General features: G+C 46.2%; 1 protein-coding gene across 1 annotated transcript; it reads left to right on the forward strand.

Moving 5' to 3' along the window:
• Positions 1-1,459: 1,459 nt before the first annotated feature.
• On the forward strand, positions 1,460-14,605 carry MYOC (myocilin; the record flags this gene model as incomplete). The annotated part of the gene is made up of 3 exons (XM_079696480.1): positions 1,460-2,072; positions 12,320-12,445; positions 13,821-14,605. The coding sequence occupies exons 1-3, from the start codon at positions 1,562-1,564 to the stop codon at positions 14,603-14,605; spliced, it is 1,422 nt and encodes a 473-aa protein (XP_079552606.1). The 5' UTR covers positions 1,460-1,561.
• Between the last annotated feature and the right edge of the window lie 7,286 nt (positions 14,606-21,891).

The following is a 21,891-nucleotide window of genomic DNA, read 5'->3' on the forward strand; positions in this document are numbered from 1 at the left end:
TCAGAATAGTACCCTTTAGTCAGCAGTAAACAGACAACCACTTGTAAGTGTCTCAAGTTCAAGTCTAACTTTAGAACCAATCAAATAAGAGTAGAATCTTTAGAGCAAAATGTATTTTCTCAATCTTGAGCAGAGTCTGCCAGGGCACATCTGAAATATTATATTTACTTCAAAAATACTGAAGATGTTATTGGTATCAAACAACATCAATTGCTTAAATTCAAATGTTATTTTAAAAGTTACCTATGAGGCTGCTGCACACGTTCTGATTTGCGTGGACCTCTTCTTGGCATATTTGGTGGGGTTTTTGTTTCTCTTTAGATTTATTAATATAAAGCAGGGATTATTAACCTAGGTTCCAGAAAGCTCATGAATTTGGATGGAAAAAAATTGCATCTTTATTTTTACCACTTTTGAAGTAAAATTTGGGTTTAACATTTCCTTCCATATGGATCTAGCCATAAATCCAAAGTTGTGTTAGCAGTACCTGTGACTTTGTCACCACCAATAGAGATCACAGACATTTTACATTTCATTACAGTTGTTGCAGTTAGCATGCAATAGTATTTACGTGCAAGACTACTTTGAAATTAGATACCCTCCTGCTAGACCTTGTTTTTAAGACATTAATAGAAAGGACATGTATATTTCAATTAAAAATTTTTTTGATAGTAGTATTTCAATATATGTTTCCTTTGCAATCCTATATATTTTATACATTTAAAAACATCTTCCTGAGGCTTCCACAGATTTCATCAGTGAGATCAATGGCATTTGCATGCACGTGCACACACGTGGTGAGAACTAGTCTAGAGGCTAGCACTGACATTGGTGCCTGAGATGCAAGACTAGAATCAGAACGTCCTCCCAAAGATATACCAACATTTGTTTTAAAGGGAGGGGTGGGGGAAGAATTCTGCTTCTAACTGCTTTTAAAGCATTGCTGCTCCCTTAAGCCTGGAGGCATGCTGCCTTTGTATCCTGCCTGGCTGTTATTCATTTCTGTCACTGCTACAGGGACAAAGGGACTGTGTCTTAGGTATGGCTGTATCCCCGTTTTCTAGAACAGTGCCTGACACAGAGCAGGTTCTCAATAAAGTTTGCAGAGTAATGGAAATAGGAACTAGAAATAAATCCTTGTTGAAACTGACACACAAGTAGTCATGCTGGATGAGGTGGGTATGTGTGCGTGTATGTGGGAAAACAGGGTGGGGATACAGGGACTGTTATGGGGATGTGGGGTGCCTAAAGTGGGACATTCTTTTTTAAAAGAAATTCAAAACAGACTTCTGAAAGGTCATTTTCTAAGACTCTTGCTGGCAGTGTGAAAACAGCCCCCCCACCTTGTGCACGGCCTCACCCAGCCTCACGTGGCCGCATCATCCTCCCCCCACGCAGGGCTGCCTCCCCCAGTATATATAAACCTCTGTGCAGCCAGGGCAGGAATCAGCCGGGCCACCCAGCCAGACACCTCGCGGCGCAGGGGAGAGTTCCAGAGGGAGCCTCGTCCAGCCACTGCTCTGAGGGCTTCTGTGCACATTGCTGCCACTGCAGGCCCGAGATGCCAGCTGTCCAGCTGCTGCTGCTGGCCTGTCTGGTATGGGGTGTGGGTGCCGGGACAGCCCAGTTCCAGAAGGCCAACGACCGCAGTGGCCGATGCCAGTACACCTTCAGCGTGGCCAGCCCCAATGAGTCCAGCTGCCCCGAGCAGGGCCAGGCCATGTCGGCCATCCAGGACCTGCAGAGAGACAGCAGCGAACAGCGCGCGGCCCTGGAGTCCACCAAAGCCCGGCTCAGGTCCCTGGAGGCCCTCCTCCACCGCCTGACCTTGGGCCAGGCTGCCGCACCCTGGGACACCCAGGAGGGGCTGCAGAGGGAGCTGGAGTTAGCCTACAGCAACCTCGTCCGTGACAAGTCAGCTCTGGAGGAGGAGAAGAGACGGCTGGAGGCAGAGAACGGGGATCTGGCCAGGAGGTTGGAAAGCAGTAGCGAGGAGGTAGCGAGCCTGAGGAGGGGCCAGTGTCCCCAGGCCCGCAGCACTTCTGAGGACGTGCCACCAGGCTCCAAGGAAGGTAACGCCGTGGGGTGAAGGTGGCACGGTTCACGGAAACCTGTCACAGGTGGCCAGGCCTGTCCTTCCTGCCCTCTCCTTTCTCCTGGAGACCACGCATCTAGCGTGAGTCAGACAAATTAAGGAGGGCAAAGCAATCACCTTCACATGTTGCTAGTGAGTTAGCTCCTGAGAGTTCTGTTGAGGTTCGTGGTTCTGAGTTTGGTTTTTTTTTTTAGTTTTTTAAATTTATTTTTTGGCTGCGTTGGGTTTTCGTTGCTGCTTGAGGGTTTTTCTCTGGTTGCAGCTAGCGGGGGCTACTCTTCGTTGCGGTGCACAGGCTTCTCATTGTGGTGGCTTCTCTTGTTGCGGAGCATGGGCTCTAGAGCTCAGGCTCAGTAGTTGTGTTGCTCCGCAGCATGTGGGATCTTCCCAGACCCAGGGCTCAAACCCGTGTCCCCTGCATTGGCAGGCAGATTCTTAACCACTGTGCCACCAGGGAAGCCCAGGTTCTGAGTTCTTGTGCCTACCCATGACAGTTTTCACAATCCATAGCAAAATGAGAAATATAAGGACCAGGTGAGATGCAAATATATAGGATCAGTAGAAAGTTGCCAACTATCCTTTTTAGAAAACTGTCCTTTTGTGAATCTTTGTTCAGAGATTGTTGATGCTTACCTTTTGTTGTTAAAATGACCTCTGTTTATGAAATGACAATAGATATATGAAATGATGATAGGTGGTAGGGTTTTTTTTTTAAGTGTCCTTCCTTGGCAAAATAAAGAGGCAGCAACCCAGTGTGGGTTCCCTCAATGTGTTGTTTTGGAAATTTTCCTGCTCTTGGTCCAATCTGAGAACCTCTGCTTTTAAGTCACTTTGAAGTGGCTTTTGCTACCTGAGATGTCATTCTGTTCATCCTGGTCCCTGCCAGGTGAGTCCATGAGTGTACACTGAGGGAGGAGGGACACTCTTCCCAGTAGCTGGGAAGAAAGTATTTGTGTCACTTTTTGTGAAACTCTGCTCCCAAATATTCACTGTTTAATAAGCTTTCCAATCATGAGGGAACAAGCAAGCAAATCCATTTAGGGGACTATTAGTCTGGGCTCTTCAAAGATGTCAACATCAAGAAAGAAAAAAAAAGGGAGCTGGGGTGGGGGCCTTGTTTTCAATGAAAGGAGACTGTAGAGCTGTAGTAACCAAAGGCAGTACGTGATGCTGGAGTGGCCGCTGCATCCAGGGGGACAAAGCTACAAGGGACAGGTTTGGGATCCTTGAGGAAATTTGAATATAGACTGCTTATCAGGTTGTGTTATTGGATTAATGTTCAGTTTCTTGGGTGAGATATGGTATTGTGGTTATGAAGAATATCCGTGTTCTAAGGAGATACGTACTCAAGCACTTAGGGATGAGGCATCAGAATGTCTACAATTTACTTTCAAATGGTTTGAAAAGACTGTAAATATATAAAGAGTGAGAGAAAGAAAAATGATACAAATGTGACAAAATATTAGCAGTCGGTGAATCTAAGTGAACAACACATGGGGGATTTATTGTACTGTCTGTCAACTTTTCAAAATCTTTGAAAATCTTCAAAATAAAATGAAGGGAAATTATCTTCTAAAGAGGCTCTGCATGAAAGGCAAAATCTGCACAGATGTGACACCAGAAAACCCAAGGGTCCATGCCTGGGTGTGACCTCGGGCAATTCGTTTAGTCTCTGCACCTTGGTTTCTCATCCATAACGTAGCAATGAAAATTCCTGTTGTGAATAATGATTTTTGTAGGGTTCAAATGAAATGACTCTAGGTATAAAGGATTTTTTAAAATCCTGTATTGATAGAGTTGGAAGAGATCCAATTCTAAATTTTACAATGAAGGGAAGTAAGGTCACAAGATGCCAAGGGATCCCTGGTTGAACAGCTGATCAGTGATGGTGCTGAGACTTGTTGAACTTGAGCCTTTGAGCACAAATGAAAGAATCATTATTAATAGTTGTTCAGTAGTTGATCAGTAGTTGTGGCTCGTGGACTCTAGAGCACAGGCTCAGTAGTTGTGGCGCATGGGCTTAGTTGCTCCACGGCACGTGGGATCTTCCCAGACCAGGGCTCGAACCCGTGTCCCCTGCATTGACAGGCAGACTCTTAACCACTGCACCACAGGGAAGCCCTGATTTTATATTTCTTTTTGTCCTTTCCAGCTGCTCTACTTTTGAAATAAAGACAACAGCCCATTATAGTGAACTACAGACTTGGAAGCTCTTTTCTAGCAGTGGATTTTTCGTGAGCAGGAAATTACATTAGTACAAGAATGTATAGCTGGAAAGGGGGCCTCGAGAGCATCTGATGCCTCTGGCTCAATTGTGCAGATGTGGAACTTAGGCCCAGGGAGGCTGCTCAGAGGTTCCCGGTCACCAGCCCTCTAGTGGCAGAGCCAGGACTAGAATTCAAGCCCCTCCCCCGATGTTCAGTGGATCTTCAGGACCCTGACGTGACCTCTAGTTTATAGAACCTAAAGATGAATGACAGAAAAGATACATTTAAACATCAGGGAAAGAAGGCTTGGAACAAAAGATGTGCTTCAAGGTCCTAGATTTGAGAGTAAAGGGGTGTTTGGTGCGGCTGGGATTCAGGTGTAGGTGTGCTTTAGGCAGAAGAGGCAATAACTGAGGGATGGAGGGTGTGGGACTCAGGGCTTAGTGAGGCCGAGTGGCCAGAGGAAAGGCGTGAGGAAGTGGACTTTTCCTGACTCCACCTGTAATTCGAATTGTCACCACCATCTTCTTTATTGTGTAGTTATTACATAGAAAAAAAATGTCCTTAGAATCATGGAAGTCACTTGTTTATACATGTGTGTGTGTGTGTGTGTGAGTTGAAATAATATATGCATATAAAATGTTGTAGTAATAATTCAGTAGTGAAATGTCTAGAAATCTTTTAAATAATCTTTTAAATCTTTTAAATAAATAGAAAATACAGACTACCAAAAGATAAACTAAAGCTGCTATGGCTCACAAGAGAAATCCCACCTTCCCCTTTATTTCTTGTCTGCTTTGGACTCTCAGAGAACAGAACCTGGGATGAGGGCTTGTGTGCAGTGTTTGTATGGGCCACGATCCCAGGGAGGAGAATCAGGGACAGGGGAGAGTGTGACAGGGAAGGAAAGAGAATCAGCCTGGGGCAGTGGGGGAGGGCCCTTCTCCAAGTGGTCCCCATGGTGGGCAGCAAAGGCTGTACCCCATCAAGACTTCTGAGAATCTGTGTAGAATGCAACAGAGAAAGGGAGCATTCCTTCCCAGATTTGATACTCTGTTGGCCAGGGATCATCCCATGGGGTATATCACACTTCCCCGATCCACAGATGTGAGCACCAGGCTTGTTCTTGCAGAGGTTGACACAGCAATGGCTAGAAAAAGGTGGGCAAGATATGCAGGGAGGGGCACCAGAATTGCTCAACACAAGTGCTGCAGATTTCACTTCCTCACCTATAGGATGGGGAGAATAATCCCCCCAATTAGAAGTAACGTGGGAAAGCATCCAGCACAGTGCCTGGCACTGAGTGACCACCCAGTAAATGCATTATAGCTATGAAGGGCTTCTTTTGCTTGAGCTCCACTATTGTTTAAAAATGTCATTTATAGGGACTTCCCTGGTGGCGCAGTGGTTAAGAATCCATCTGCCAATGCAGGAGACAGGGGTTCGATCTCTGGTCTGGGAAGATCCCACATGCCGTGGAGCAACTAAGTCTGTGTGCCACAACTACTGAAGCCCGCACACTCTAGAGCCTGTACGCCGCAACTACTGGGCCCATGCGCTGCAACTACTGAAGCCCATGCACTCTGGGGCCCACGTGCCGCCACTACTGAGCCCGCATGCTGCAACTACTGAAGCCTGCCTGCCTAGAGCCCGTTTGCTCTGCAACAAGAGAAGCCACCACAATGAGAAGCCTGCACACAGCAATGAAGAGTAGCCCCCGCTCACCACAACTAGAGAAAGCCTGCACACAGCAACGAAGACCCAGTGCAGCCAAAACAAAAGAAAAAAAAATGTCATTTATAGATCAAAATGTCGACGTGTACATATCATTTCTGTAACACGCATTGATTCCAGCGACAGTATATGTTGGAGCAACCCAGGACAGTAGTCTGCTAGCTAATCTTCACCTTCTAGAGTATTCATGACAACCTGTGATTATGTTGGCACCCTTCTTCTTCTTCATCCTCTTCATGTATATAATATTGACCTAACTTTTCAGGCAGTGATAGAAAATAACTACAAAAATCATTACAATGTCATTTGCTTATATCTCTACATATAAGTATATAAATAGGACAGAGCATGAAGAAAATATTTCCAAAATTTTATAATAGACATGAACTTCTCAACCGCAGAAGGACTGAATTTTCATAGAAACAAACAAAAGCCCTAAAAATTTTTAGCTGTCTGATACAATACAGTCCTTAATCTTTTCATAACCTCTTTTTGTTTTTCTCCCACATTCAGAATGAAATTTGAGTGATTTTGAAACATTCCAGAGAAATTTTAGTTTTGTTACATTTTTACTGAGGATCATTTCGTTTATAGTTTGAGCTAAGAATTCTGAGGCTCAGAGGAATTGAGTAATTGCGCAAAGTCACACAGCTGGTACATGGCAGGACTGACTTAGGAAACTATGACTTCTGCTCAGCCAGGCCCCTTCACGCAATGGCTTCCCTGCCTTTGGGCTCTGCATCCTCTCCCACAGACTTTGCTTCTCACGCCAGGCGACTCTACTCTGGGAATCTGACCGTTGTCAGGTGTTCCTGGCTGACACAGCCAAGCAGCACCGAGCAGATTTGCAATCCAACCATCCCACCTGCCAACTGAGAACTGGCCTTACAGTCATTCTGGAAGCCATTTCCTGACCTTATGGGTTTTTTTTTTGTTTTTTTTTTTGCGGTACGCGGGCCTCTCACTGCTGTGGCCTCTCCCGTTGCGGAGCACAGGCTCCGGACATGCAGGCTCAGTGGCCATGGCTCACGGGCCCAGCCCCTCCACAGTACATGGGATCCTCCCGGACCGGGGCACGAACCCGCGTCCCCTGCATCGGCGGGCGGACTCTCAACAACTGCGCCACCAGGGAAGCCCGACCTTATGTTTTATTGTGATTCTTGTTTACTCCAAAGAAAGCACATGAGGTGTGGTTCTTGCAAAGGGTTTGGGGGTTAGGGGGCCAGGGAGAAACACCCCCTGGTTAGAGCCCTGAGGACCTTGGTGGGACCACGAAAGGAACTGGGCACCAGCCAGGCACGTGTAGGGGAGGAAGAGCTGACGGGAAGATGTCTCTCTGGGAAAACCACCTGGGAGCTGTGTGTGCATGAGCCACCCCCTGGAATCTGAGTCAGCTCCAGGAGTGGGTCACCCCCTGAAGTGCTGAGCAGTGTAGAGCCTCTGGTAGCAGTCTCAGTTCAAGCAGGAGGCAGATACCACATAGCAGGTTAAGTCAGGGATGTTCAATATAAAGAAGTAACTGATGAAAGAGCAACTATGAGATAAAATAAACCCCACATGGCACCCTAGGGCTGAGGGAGGGTACAGAGGAAGGGCAAACTTGGAATAGGTTCCGACATCATTGAGGAAGGTGGGGTCGAGCCCATCAGAGAGCAGAGACGCTGGCCGGTGAGCCCAGGTGGAGGTGGAATGGACACCTCCTGAGTCTGGGAAAGGCTGCAGGAGCCCTGCAGAGCCAGTGTAGGGGCTTGCAGAGGTCTGCAGAGCACGGGGGTCCCCATGCAAGGACTCTGGGTGCGGTGTTGAGAGGGTCGTGGAAACGTTATGGCCAGGCTGAGGCTGCAAGGTCACAGAAGAACCACGTCCTTGGCAAGTGCCTGAGGCAGAGCTCCACCAGATGTCCTCACACTCCTGCTGCCAGCTCAGCCCCCGCGGGACACTGCAGGAGACTGCCCCCACCACTGTGTCCCTCTAGCGCCCTCTACTGAGAAAGCCTAACATCACACTCACTTTAAAGGAGAAATGTCTCTTTTTTCGAGAGAGCATCTATGGAAGGGTGCATTCAGCACTGACAGGCAGTACATTTCTAACTGACCCACATCCCCACCACAGGGTGGAAAGGTTCACAACTGCCATGACCATGGCACACGTGGGTTCAAGTCCTAGTCCCACCACTTACCAGCTGTGTGACCTTGGGCAAGTAACTTAACCTCTCTGAGCCTCAGTTTCCACTTCTGCAAAACGAAGATCATAACATTCCCTCTTAGGACTGTTATGTGGAATAGGGGTCATGATAGCAAAAGCCTAGCACAGGACCTGGCTCATAGGAGGCTCTTAGTAAGTGGTCGCAATAGTTAAATTAGGGGCAGACTGCAGTTCTAAAGCCTTACTCTATTTCTCTAAAACTTGTGAAGGCACCAGATCACATAAATAATTTATATAAAACTGCTTTGAAATGTAGAAAGAGCCATAAATACCTGTTAATCATCTCTTTTCACAAAGAAGCTGTTTTTCAGTGCCAGTACTTTAATGTCTTCAATGAAGTTACCTGGGAAAGTGCCTGTTTGGGTTTGTTTCCCCCTCACTTTTTTTTATTCCCTGTGGCTAAAGAGGGCATTTTCCTTTCTTTCTTTTCTTTTGGCTGCACCATGTGGCTTGTGGGGATCTTAGTTCCCCGACCAGGAATCAAACCTGGGCCCCCGCAATGAAAGTATGGAGTCTTAACCACTGGACCACCAGGGAATTCCTGAGAGGGCATTTCTGCACCAGCATGTGGCATCTTAGTTCCCTGACTAGGAACTGCACCCAAGCCCCCTGCATTGGAAACGTGGAGTCTTAACCACTGGACCTCCAGGGAAGTCCCCCATTTTTCTGAATTTTCTTCTCATTGACTTGCAAGTGTGTGCCTCAATATACATCTTTTTCTCAGTTAAATTTCTCACTGACTGCTACACTCACAGAGTGAAATAATTTGTATCAGATGCACAGAGGAAGGAGCCAGGGGCAGGGGAGGGCAGGCTCACAGTAGCCCTTGATGGATGGCAACTGTGTGTCACGGAGCTGAAGGGCAGGGAGCTGGGGTGGGGTGAGGGAACTCCCCAGCTTGGTACAGATGTCACTGCAGTATTTCTCTCTCACCTCACGTTACTTGACACCAGCTCCTATGTTCTGAGAATTAATGGAAACAAAGTTTGAATTATCCAGAGGAACAGTGGTCTAAGGAAAGGTACAAAAGAAAGGAAAACAGCTCACCTCAGGGAACTCGCTCAGTGACATGACTTTGAGAAACGGCCACACTGTATGAGCCTCTGGTCAGTGTCAGAGGTTGGGTAGGCAAGGTGGGGGGTGGTGGCTTCTGACAGCCAGGAGTCAGGGCTCTCTCCTTGTGTTTTAGGCCTAAGAGATAAGTCAAGTGGTTGGGAGAGGCAGACAGAGGGCAGAGGCCTGGGCTTCAGGAGGCAGGGACGGTTGAAGACAGCTTTGTCAGCCCCTCGTAAAGGAAGGGGCTTCCTCACACTTACCTGTTCCTGGCAGCACAGAAGAAGAGGGGACCTTGGGCACCCTGTTCCTCTCGCATGCTGCCCACGCAGGTCCCGGACTGGTCTGGTCTAGGGAACCTACATCTGACCTAGTAGATCAGCCTCTGCCTTGGGTACCCTCCTAGGTCAAGGCAATCTTTAGAGGGAAGAACAGAGGAGTTTCCTCACCTCCACAGCTCTTCAGACAGGGAGAAGGAGATTTAAGGAACCAAATTAACTTCCCAGGACTTTCCAGCAACCATTTGGATGGTCCAACTGATCCTGGTTCCCAAAGTAGCCTGGAATGAACCCATGTTACTTCCTGGCCAAGAGGACTTTGCCAGATTATCCATTCCTAAAGGGAACCATGGACCAGCTGTATCTTATTCACCTTTTTTCTCCACATCTAGTCTTAACACTTAATAGGTGCTCCAGAGGGGCTGGCTGACAGGATGGATAAACAGCTTCCCAAGGCTGCGGACACCGAAGACCTTCCACATCCCTAGGGGTACTCCCAATTACCCCTGGAGTGTGGAGTGCATATCTAGGATGACCTCAGTTGGCTACACGTTTTGGCTTAGAGTTCATAACTGGTCACCTGGCCCAGTCTAGACTGAGGAACGTCCCAGGGTGTGAGCACGCACCCCCTCCAGGGCAGTCACACTCCCCTGGAGGCCAGCTGAACAGCTGCATGAAAGGCAGGGGTGGAGACTGCTGTGGGGTCGGGAGGGGAGGTGGAGGGGCTATACCTGAAGGCCACCCCCAGTGCCCTGGCCCAGCCCAAGCCTTAGCGCTTCTTAGCTGGGTGCTTTCCCTACCTCCTTACAGGGAGAAGCCTTTTCTAGTACTGTAGTTCACCTAAGCTGAATACCAGCGACTCTAAGAGGGTACCTTGATTCCAGACATGTGAAAATGTGAAAGAATGTGCAGCTGAAGATGGATTAAATGTGGCACATCCGGGACGGTTAAGAGTTCCGTTGCCTGAGAGGTAAATTTAGAAGAGGTAAGCTAACAAGTGATGAAAGACAGAGAACGTCTTCCTGACTTTCTGGGCTGTGTGGGAGCCCAGCCTCAGGCATTGCCCTGACTACCCTCCCTGCTATTCTGCTGGGCTGGGGGCCAGGTCAGACTGCCTGAGACACTCAGCAAGAGAAAAGGCCGATGTTTTAAGCATATCTTTTTATTCTGATGCTTTGACGTCAGGGTCTTGCTGATAACAGGAGGGACTGCCCCTCAGAGGGTCGGCCAGTTCTTAAAGATAGTAAATGACTCACCTGTAAGCACACCTTTCATAAACAAATGAACCAGTTCGGGAGCCTACACCCCACCCCGTCCTCCATCAGGGTCTCACACTCAGAACCACTATTCCCCTGCCCTGATCAATGGGACCAGGTACCAGACAACTAGGGACAGCTCCTACGCTTCAGAGCCTGCAGAAATTATTCAGAGTAGCCAATCCTAAACCTGCTTACCCTGCCTCACTCATTCCTTCCCCTGGAAATCAAAATAAAGCTCTCACCCATGTTCCCTGATGAACCCTGGTGCTTCACCGTGTGGCCCTCTATGGGGTGGTGTCCCCCCTCCTCTAGGGATCTGTGAGTATAACGAGCTATCTTTTTAATGGCAATTGTCTCCTGATCTGTTGGCCTCACCATACCTGAACCATAATCCAACCTGCATTTTAAAACAGCTGCTCCTGTGGCTGTGCTTTTTCCTTGTATTCAAGGGCTGCTGTATGCCATAATCCTAAGTCAAAGTAGCAATGTGTGATATACTGTGATGACATAATGTCTAACCAAGGTCACCCACACCTCTTCCCTTCTCCATGGCTCAAACCGTCCCCCAAATTCCTGTAGGAATCCTGCACACTCTCTTCCTTGTCTAAAATGGTCTTAGAAAGGGATCTGACAGAATATTTCAGCCGAGCATGTTAAAGCTTAATATGTTGCTTCTTACGGGAACATTTGCATTATGACAGGAGAAAAAAACACCTAAGTCAGGCAGAGAATTGTTAATTGTTGAATTTCTGGCGTCCCAGAAAATGCTAAGGATTTTCTCAATATCCCTGCATCACACCTCACCTACTCATAAATCAGACCTTCTAGTGGGAATTATTTTAATTTTGTACAAGCTTACTTTATTTTGAATACTCTACTCTGTGCTAGGCACATTGCTATGCAATTTATTATTTGTGAGCTTTTTATTATGGAATTTTTCAAACATTCACAAAAGTAGAGAGAATAGGGCTTCCCTGGTGGCGCAGTGGTTGAGAATCTGACAATGCAGGGGACACAGGTTCGAGCCCTAGTCTGGGAAGATCCCACATACCGCAGAGCAACTAGGCCCGTGAGCCACAAGTACTGAGCCTGCACGTCTGGAGCCTGTGCTCCGCGACAAGAGAGGCCGCAATAGTGAGAGGCCCGCACACCACGATGAAGAGTGGCCCCCGCTTGCCACAACTGGAGAAAGCCCTCGCACAGAAACGAAAACCCAACACAGCCATACATAAATGAATAAATAATTTTTTAAAAAAGTAGAGAGAGTAATACAAACCCTAACATATCCATCACCCAGCTCCAACAGTTGTCAGCGTAGCCCAATCTTGTTTCATTGTCCCTCCCCCTCCCTGAACCCCATTTATTATCTTAAAACAAATCTTAAACATCCTCATATCTTTGGAAGCCTATTTAAATCCCATTCTCAACATAGTCTATCCTTAGGCCTCTTTCCTCACAGTAGAGTTTTGCCTCTTTCTTTTAATATAGTTTCTAAATGGAATTTGGAGAACGTGGACTTTCAGGAATTGAAGTCAGAGTTAACTGAGGTTCCTGCTTCCCGAATCTTGACGGAGAGTCCATCTGGTCATCCCAGGAGTGAAGAGGGAGGCACTGGTATGGAGTTAAATTTCTCCTCTTCTGTACCAATGTGGTCTTTATCTGTGTCTAGCTCTGCATTCAGAGTTGCTCAGCCCACTATGGGGGAGGGAGGTGGACAAATAACCTCCCTGGGAGCAGAGGCAGGAAAGGGGAAGAGGAACAGAACCCCCTTTCTGCTCCCTTTCCAGGGCACACTGGCAGGAAGTTGGCCTTTCCCTAGCAAAGCTCTGTATCTTATCACCTACACTTGGGATGGGGACTGGGCTGCACCGAGGGAAGATGAGAGATGTGTTTGTTTCACCCACTTGGTTGTCATATAGAATTGATTGCACCTGAAAAACAACATTTTTCAGTAGATCCTTCATATCTTTATCTTGGGGCCAGACAGACACCATGGACCATCCCAGCATAGTGTCTGTTACTAAAGGTACCTTTTCTGAACTTTAGGTATTTAGGAAAAGTACAATTGACTCTCTGAAAGGTGTTCCCTGAAAGCCTGACTTTAAGACAAGGACTGTGTCTTTCAGAGACAGTGACTATCCATGTTGTTGACAGTTATTGCTAGTACAGAAGGGCATGCATGAGGATGGAGAGTTTTGAGATATTCAAAATATGATTCTCTGAGGTATGGGCAACAAAGAGTTTCCACTTTCTGTAAGGAAATTGAGATGCCCATTAAAATACAGAGGTTTATTGTGATTCGATCAAATTTAAGTTTTCAACCAACTCTTCATTAAAAAAATCATACTGAGATTTTATTATATTAAAATGATGGCTGAAGTATGTGGTCCATTGGGGAAGGGCTTGAAAAACTTGTTTTATAGAGATTATTGTCTCATTTTTTATAATAATGAAATAAATCAGACATGAAAGTCATAAAGAGTAATGCAATGAACATCATGAGACGTTGCCCAGCTTAAGTCAAATATTACAAATATGGTGTGAAGCCCTCTGTGCAGGCTTCATCTTCACAACCGACACCGAGTAGAAATATTTATTGAAAAGAATCCACGTATAAGAGGACCCATACTGTTCAAACCCATGTTGTTCAAGGGTCAACTGTACTTTGATATCACATAGTGATCATAGAATATTTACTGGGCATTTACTCTATACCAAGCACTTAACATGTATAATTACATTTAAAACTTACCACAGCTCTACTACCCAAAACACTACTCTTATCTCCCCTTACAAATCAGAAAACTGAATCTTAGAGAGCAAAGTAACTTACTGAAAGTCACAGTAAGTGACAAAATAAGGTGATGCGTGGCAAAGCCTGGTTTACACCCAGACGGTCTGTCTCTGGGGTTCTCACTTCTACCGGCTCTGCCATGATTCCACATTGTGGAAAGATGGTGGCTACATGGTGTTTGTTTTAATTCACCAGGATGTGGAGAACTCATTTGGGTAGGAGAACCTGTCACTCTGAGAACAGCTGAAACACTCATGGGCAAGTACGGCGTGTGGATGAGAGACCCCCAGGCCGCCTACCCCTATACCCAGGAGACCACATGGAGAATCGACACAGTGGGCACAGACGTCCGCCAGGTTTTTGAGTATGACCTCATCAGCCAATTCCTGCAGGGCTACCCTTCCAAGGTGCACGTGCTGCCCAGGCCGCTGGAAAGCACAGGCGCCGTGGTGTACCAGGGCAGCCTCTACTTCCAGGGGGCGGGGTCCAGAACGGTGATCAGATACGAGCTGCACACCGAGACGCTGAAGGCTGAGAAGGAAATCCCTGGAGCCGGCTACCACGGGCAGTTCCCCTATTCCTGGGGCGGCTACACAGACATCGACCTGGCAGTAGATGAGACAGGCCTCTGGGTCATCTACAGCACTGAGGCAGCCAAAGGCGCCATTGTCCTCTCCAAGCTGAACCCAGAGAATCTGGAGCTGGAACAAACCTGGGAGACTAACATCCGTAAGCAGTCAGTCGCCAACGCCTTCATCATCTGCAGCACCTTGTATACAATCAGCAGCTATTCATCGCCTGATGCTACCGTCAACTTCGCATATGACACCGTTACCGGTAGCAGCAAGGCCCTGACGGTCCCGTTCAAGAACCGCTACAAGTACAGCAGCATGATCGACTACAACCCCCTGGAGAAGAAGCTCTTTGCCTGGGACAACTTCAACATGGTCACCTATGACATCAGGCTCTCCCAGGTGTGAAAAGCCGCCAAGCGCTAGCAGAAAAGGCAGAAGGAAATGATGTTGAGGGTTCCTGAGGGGAAAGCCAGCCAGCCAGCCCATGCCCATGCAGCTTTTCTGGCTTTCCAAGCTTGCATTAACCCAGAAGAATGTGCATGGTCACCATGTCCAACTGGGCGGGAATAACAGTCTGGGGATTTAGATGATTCCACGTTATAATAGATATTCTTTTCTTCTGTCAGCTTTTAAAGGGATATTTAACCAAAATAGTTTAAGTTTTCTGATGATGTGAGGCAAAAGCTATAATGCGTAGTAGTTTCTTCATGAAAACCACAAAGCTTTTGATAAATGGTCCTCAATGGCTAAATAACATATGTTTGGAGAATAGTTTGGGAAAAACATGTTTCCCCACGTGGAACCTGTTCCATGCATCGCCTGCTCTTGCATGTTGCCTGGTTACCATGAGCTATAGTAATAAGCAGCACTCCTAAAGGCAGAGGAACAGCTACTGCGGCAGCGCTGAACATATATAAAATGTGTTTACTACAGTTGGCTTCTAATGCTTCAGGTGGGATCCAGTTGGATATTACAGCAACTTTGTCCCGTGAAATAAAATAATCTTACACAATATTCTCCTTGAACTTTGTGAGATACTTTGCTGAAGAGAAGAGTACAGAGTCCAACCATCAGATAATTCCTTTGGGTTGGGAGGTATGATTACAGGCTGCTAAAGTTTTGGGGTGTGTGTGTGTGTGTGTGTAACTGAGAGGATTATGCCTGGTTTTGAGGTGTTGCCCACAATGACAGCAAGCAAACAGTGGAATCCATACCTCCCTACGCCCACCTCTTGGTGATTTTGGTCCTTCTCAAACAATCTTTTCATCTTTTCTCCAACTTACCCTCTTGCACCCTAGCTCTATTTTGGTTCTTATTTGTTGTCACAGGTATGAATTTCATAAGCCATAACCTCAGGTGAGCAGACCTAAGGAATTTAATTACCTCTTTACCTAAATTTAAATACCTCTTTAAAGGTCTAGCTCCAAAGACTGTCACATTCTAAGGTACTGGGGGTTAGGACTTTAACATATGAAGTGGCGGGGAGACAGTTCAGCCCGTAACAACTGGGTATTACCACTCTATTCCACTGGTAGCAAACTCTTAAAAACTAGAAAACCCAGAAGTCAGGGTGCATGAAGTCATTCACCCTTCTGAGGACAGGTAGCTGCCAGGTGTTGAATGAAAAGTGGAAGATGAGACACTTTTGGGTGATGAGGTGAGTGGTCACAGCACACACATAGGTAAGGCCTACCTTGCTTGCACAGCCCTGCCCACGTTTCCTTTTCTTTCCCTCCACCAGCTACTGCTTCTGGCTTCAGGACAGAAGAAGAAGGTGATGGAAGGAGGAACAGAAGGGAGAAGGAAACTCTTCACTTAGCTTCCAGGACATAAAACTCCTCCTCCATTATGAATTTCTCCTTCTTGGTTTTTATTTGTTTGTTCTGCTGGTTCTTCCTTTTAGTCTGTGTTAGTCAGGGTTCTCCAGAGAAATAGAACCAGTTGGAGATAAATAAGTATAAATACAGATTCAGATATAAAAAGAGATTTATTATGAGGAATTGGCTCATGCAATTGTGGAGAAGTCCCACTGTCTGCCACCTGCAAGCTGGAGACCCAGGAAAGCTGGTCCAAGTTCAAAGGCCTCAAAACTAGGGGAGCCAATGATGTAAATCTCAGAGCAAGGTAGAAGACCAATGTCCCAGTTCAAACAGGCCAGCAGGGAGCAAAATGGGTGAATTCCTCCTTCCTCCACCTTTTTGTTCTTTTCAGGCCCTAAATGGATTGTATGATGCCCACCCTTACTACGGAGGGTGATCTACTTTACTGAGTCCACCAGTTCAAATGCTAACCTCATCCAGACACACCCTCACAGACGCATCTAGAAATAATGTTTAATCTGGGCACCCCTTGGTTCAGCCAAGTTGACACATAAAATTAACCATCACATAGCCCCAACCTCTTAAGATTGTAGCACCCCAGGGCTCACTTTAGGGTTTATCTACTCATTCGTCTGGTGATCTCGTCTAGCATCATGACTTTAAATGCCATCTCTATGCTGACAATGCCTCAAATTTATATCTCCAGCCCAGGCTGCTCCTGAACTCCAGATTCATACATTCATTTGCCCACTTGACTTCTCCATTTAAATGTCTGTTAGGCATATTAAGCAAGCAAGAATGGAATTTCTGAGTTTTCCCATCTCACCCCCTCAGACACTCCAAATCTACTCGTCTTGAAGCTGATGGAAACTCCATCCCTCCAGTTGCTCAGACCAAAACTCTTGGGGTCATCCTTTACTCTTCTCTCTCACAACCCCTCATCCAATCCATCAGAAACTTTTATTAGTTCTATCTTCAAATATATATATCTAGAATCTGACCACCTTTCTCACCATCCCAACCATCACTTGTCCAAATTATCATTGTCTTTTTCCTGGATTACTACAGTAGCCTCTGAAAGGATTCTGTTTCCTCCCGTCGTACAGCCTGTCCTCCACACAAACAGCCAGAGCATGCGTTGCCTTTTCTGAACACCATCCATGCTTTCCCAGCTCATTCAAAGTCAGTCCTTACACAGCCCCACATGATCTACCTCCTTCCCCCACCACCTGTGACTTCATCTACTAATGGCCCCTGATTCACTCTACTCCAGCCAAGCCCCACTGGCCCCTTCTCCTCCTCTGGATACACCTTTGTCTTAAGGCCTTTGCACTGGCTCTTCCCTCTGCTCTGATGTCCACACACCTAACTCCATCACTGTCTTCAAGGTTTTACTCAAATATCACCTTCCTAATGAGGTCTACCCAGACCACCCTATTTAAAATTGCAACTCACCTGCTTCTTCCTCTGCCACTTCTAATCTTTCTTACCCTGTCTTATTATTTTTAAATGTCTTTTCCATTACATTTAACATCTCCTAACATATAATTCATTGTTTTTAAATTATATATACCTTTTGTCAGTCTTCCCCCACTGGAGTGTAAATTTCATGGGGGCAGCGATTGTTTTGTTCAGTAATATGTCCCTAAACCCTCTTGCACTGTTGGTGGGAATGTAAATTGATACAGCCACTATGGAGAACAGTATGGAGCTTCCTTAAAAAACTAAAAATAGAACTACCATATGACCCAGCAATCCCACTCCTGGGCATATACCCTGAGAAAACCATAATTCAAAAGGAGTCATGTACCACAACGTTCTTTGCAGCACTATTTACAATAGCCAGGACATGGAAGCAACCTAAGTGTCCATCAATGGATGAATGGATAAAGAAGATGTGGCGCACATATACAATGCAATATTACTCCGCCATAAAAAGGAACGAAACTGAGTTATTTGTAGTGAGGTGGGTGGACCTAGAGACTGTCATACAGAGTGAAGTAAGCCAGAAAGAGAAAGACAAATACCATATGCTAACACATATATATGGAATTAAAAAAAAATGTCATGGGGGCTTCCCTGGTGGCGCAGTGGTTGGGAGTCCGCCTGCCGATGCAGGGGACGCGGGTTCGTGCCCCGGTCTGGGAAGATCCCACATGCCGCAGAGCGGCTGGGCCCGTGAGCCATGGCCGCTGAGCCTGTGCGTCCGGAGCCTGTGCTCCACAACGGGAGAGGCCACAACAGTGAGAGGCCCGCGTACCGCAAAAAAAAAAAAAAAAAAAAAAAAAAATGTCATGAAGAACCTAGGGGTAAGACGGGAATAAAGACACAGACCTACTAGAGAATGGACTTAAGGACACAGGGAGGGGGAAGGGTAAGCTGTGACAAAGTGAGAGTGGCATGGACATATATACACTAGCAAACATAACATAGATAGCTAGTGGGAAGCAGCCACATAGCACAGGGAGATCAGCTCGGGGCTTTGTGACCACCTAGAGGGGTGGGTTAGAGAGGGTGGGAGGGAGGGAGATGCAAGAGGGAAGAGATATGGGGACATATGTATAACTGATTCACTTTGTTATAAAGCAGAAACTAACACACCATTGTAAAGCAATTATACCCCAATAAAGATGTTAAAAATAAATAAATAAATAGACTCATGACCAAGATTTAACAAAGCCAAAATAATAATAATATGTCCCTAGAACAGTGTCCAGCTCGCACAGTAGGTACTTAATATTTTGAACACATGAATAAACAGAAAAAATATCCTGAAACTTGCCCAGAAACAATCAGAAATAAAACTACAAGGGGTATCCCTTCCCACCATTTTCCCTCCTTGATTCTATGCTTAACTGGCTGTGTGACCCTAGACTAGTCACTTAACCTCTGTTCCAGCGGTAATGGAACTTTCTGTAACGACAGTATGCTCTATATCTGTAACATCCAGTATGGTAGCCACCAGCCACATGTAACTATTGAGCACTTGAAATGTGGCTAGTGCAAGGAACTGAATTTTATATTTAATTTTGATGAATTTATGTTTAAGTAGCCACCTGTGGCTAGTGGCTACCCTATTGGACAGTGCAGGTTTGTTCTCTCATCTGACTGAGGATGAGGCCATGTGTGTGTTGAGCCCCCAGCTGGCGACGACAGGTGCTCCAGGCATGCTCCCCCTGCTTCACTGCTGCAGCAGCAGACCACAAGAAGGAACCTGACTTCCACATCAACAGCACAGCCTGCTATGTGGGGAGGGGATCTGAGCACACATAAGGGTGGGTTTGGAGGGAGAACACCCACAAGGACTCTGAAGAAGTGAATGCAATAAAAGATGGCCCTGTTGGGGGCCAAAGCAGGCCACCCCAAAATGTGCCTCAATGGTGTATGGATTATCTTAAATAAGTTACTTAAGAAACGGCCAATGCAAGAGGAATACTCTGACCCTCCTTTCTGTCTGACCCTTAAAGTAGGAAATAAATCTCTCACATAAACAGACACACTTCTGGTCAGAGGGAGAATTCGGGCTGAGAAGCCTGTGTAAACAAATCTTGTTACTTCTTTTATTAACTACTCCAAGCCCAAACTCTGTTTGGATTCTTCATTAATTGAGCACCCCCAAACCTAAATTTCTTTGTCCTACCTATTCCTCACAAATGTATTGTTTCCTTGTCTAAAAAGTATAAAAACTGCCTGCTTTGGCCACTTCTTTGGTCCCAATTCCATGAGACCTCCATGCACATGAATTAACATTTGTTTCTCTTTCTCCTGTTCATCTGTCTTGTCAATTTTACTATTAGTCCAACCAGAACTCAAGAGGAATAGAGGAGGAAATTTCTCCCTCCCCAACGGCAGCTGAGGACATTTCCCAGAAGTGGATTTGAATGATCACCTCTTTAATGCTTTCTGACTCTTCAGAAGAGTCCTGTGGGTCCTTAGAAGTGCTCTGGGGAGTCTTGAGCATGAGACCTGAGCAGTATGCCCCTCCTCCCTCACTAAGCCACTCTGCGCTTGGCTGCTGTGCAAGTTAAGTTTCTTCTGTTAGAGTTTGAAATTCACTTAAATCTCCAAGAAACAAACTTTGAAAATGTCGTCCATAAATGTGAAATGCAGCCCAGCCCAAGCCCAGGAGATGCCACAAAAGGCCACTAAACTGTCATGTCCCAGGCTGAGGTCTGAAAACCCAAACCCCTCAGGGTTCTCTGGAGCTCAGATCTTTAAATTCAGATTTTCACTCATCCAGGTTTAGTAACAAACACTGAGGCCTGATAATTTTTTTTTAATTCAAATACAACTGACTACCATAAGTGTTCTACCATGTGGCATAAATTAAAGACCAAAGAGAGACATCAGAGACTTGGCTTGAGAAACCAAAGATTACTCTAAGTGCATGTGTAAGGGTAAACAATGCTCAACCAGTGGTTGTAGGAGAAGAAAACTAGGAAAGAAAGAACAAAGATTTTCCAAGAGAGTCTTCAAAGCCAACCCCAGTGACTTCACGGAAACTGTTTTTTGGAGTTTTCTGTCAAAGTCTAGTTCAAAATGACTGATGTTTTAGGTGCTTAAGAAGGAAACTTTGGAGTCTTCAGTTGGAGAAGGAGGTGGGGCTGGGGGTACTTCGGAGCCAGCTGCACTAGGAGGACGAGCTTGTCCCAAATCCATATCTGAGGGTATCTCCCCGGCTTCATCACTTTTCTTGGTAAATCTCTCTTCTCTGGGAAGAAAGGCACACTGAATGTCATTTAAAGATGGGATTTTTAAAAAGAACCCCCAGATCCCGGCACCTAAAGAGCATACAGCATTTTGGAGGACATCATGACTCACCTACCCACGTTTACAGAGCCATCACCTGGCAAAGATAAGATACACTCTATTTACACTTTCTGTGTCAGCTCTTCTCAGAGACGATTTAACCATCTCCACTGGTCCCATGGAACCAATGTAGCTGGGGTCCACCCCTACCAGCCAGCTCTCCGTAGTTTCAGCCCAGGGCAGGCTCTCTCTCTCTCAATGTTTTATTTGCATACCAGCTATTCTCTGGCTAGTTCAGTCTAGGCTCACTTCAGCTATCCTTTCTGCCTAGTTACCCCCTGCCCCCCTGTCCCCACCTCCTGCCTGCCAGGTTCTCCTTCCCTTCTGCTAGAATGCACCAGGCATCTCCATTCGACTCAGGTCTGGGCAAACCCTGCCTTTAAGGGAATAGGACTAGCCAGTCAAGTGATTAGAGATTCAGAATTAACTGTTTGCTGAATGAACACCTACGCTGGTCTAGGGACTTGGAAATTAACTAGAAACTAACTACATTCAGATTCTCAACGACAGCTCACCCCTGTGAAGTTTTTCAGCTGAGGAAGCTGAGACAGAAGGCGATTTACCCGGGTCATAAGGCCAGTAAAATACAGAACTGGAATCCAAACACAGATTTCCTGATCACAAGTTCACTGCTGCATCTCCCAGTCAGAGCTGATCCTAATGTTGCCGTGGGGATGTGGGGGAATGGGGAGGGGCTAACCGGGAAGGAAGCCAGGAGAGGCCCCAGAACTGTGGGATCTCTTCCTTCCTGAGTGGATTTTAGAACATAGTGACCACAGCACCCTGGAGACAATGCCCACTCCACAGTCTAACCAGTGGTGTCAAATTTGCCATGCAGCCCCATCTGTAAAGGTTTAAAACTCCATACCTATGTTAACTAAGAAACTGTACATAATTTTTTAAATCAATTCACTAATATCTTACATCCCAACAAACTCTAAAGTCAAGAAGCACTGTGAACAAACTGGACGGAGGTCCCTATTTCAAATCAATAATTTTTATTTTGGGCCAACTTGTCAGATGTCATAAAATCATTATTTTTAAGCTCATACTATACCCACA

The sequence above is a fragment of the Hyperoodon ampullatus genome (assembly GCF_949752795.1).
Source record: "Hyperoodon ampullatus genome assembly, chromosome: 2".
NCBI lineage: Eukaryota > Metazoa > Chordata > Mammalia > Artiodactyla > Ziphiidae > Hyperoodon > Hyperoodon ampullatus.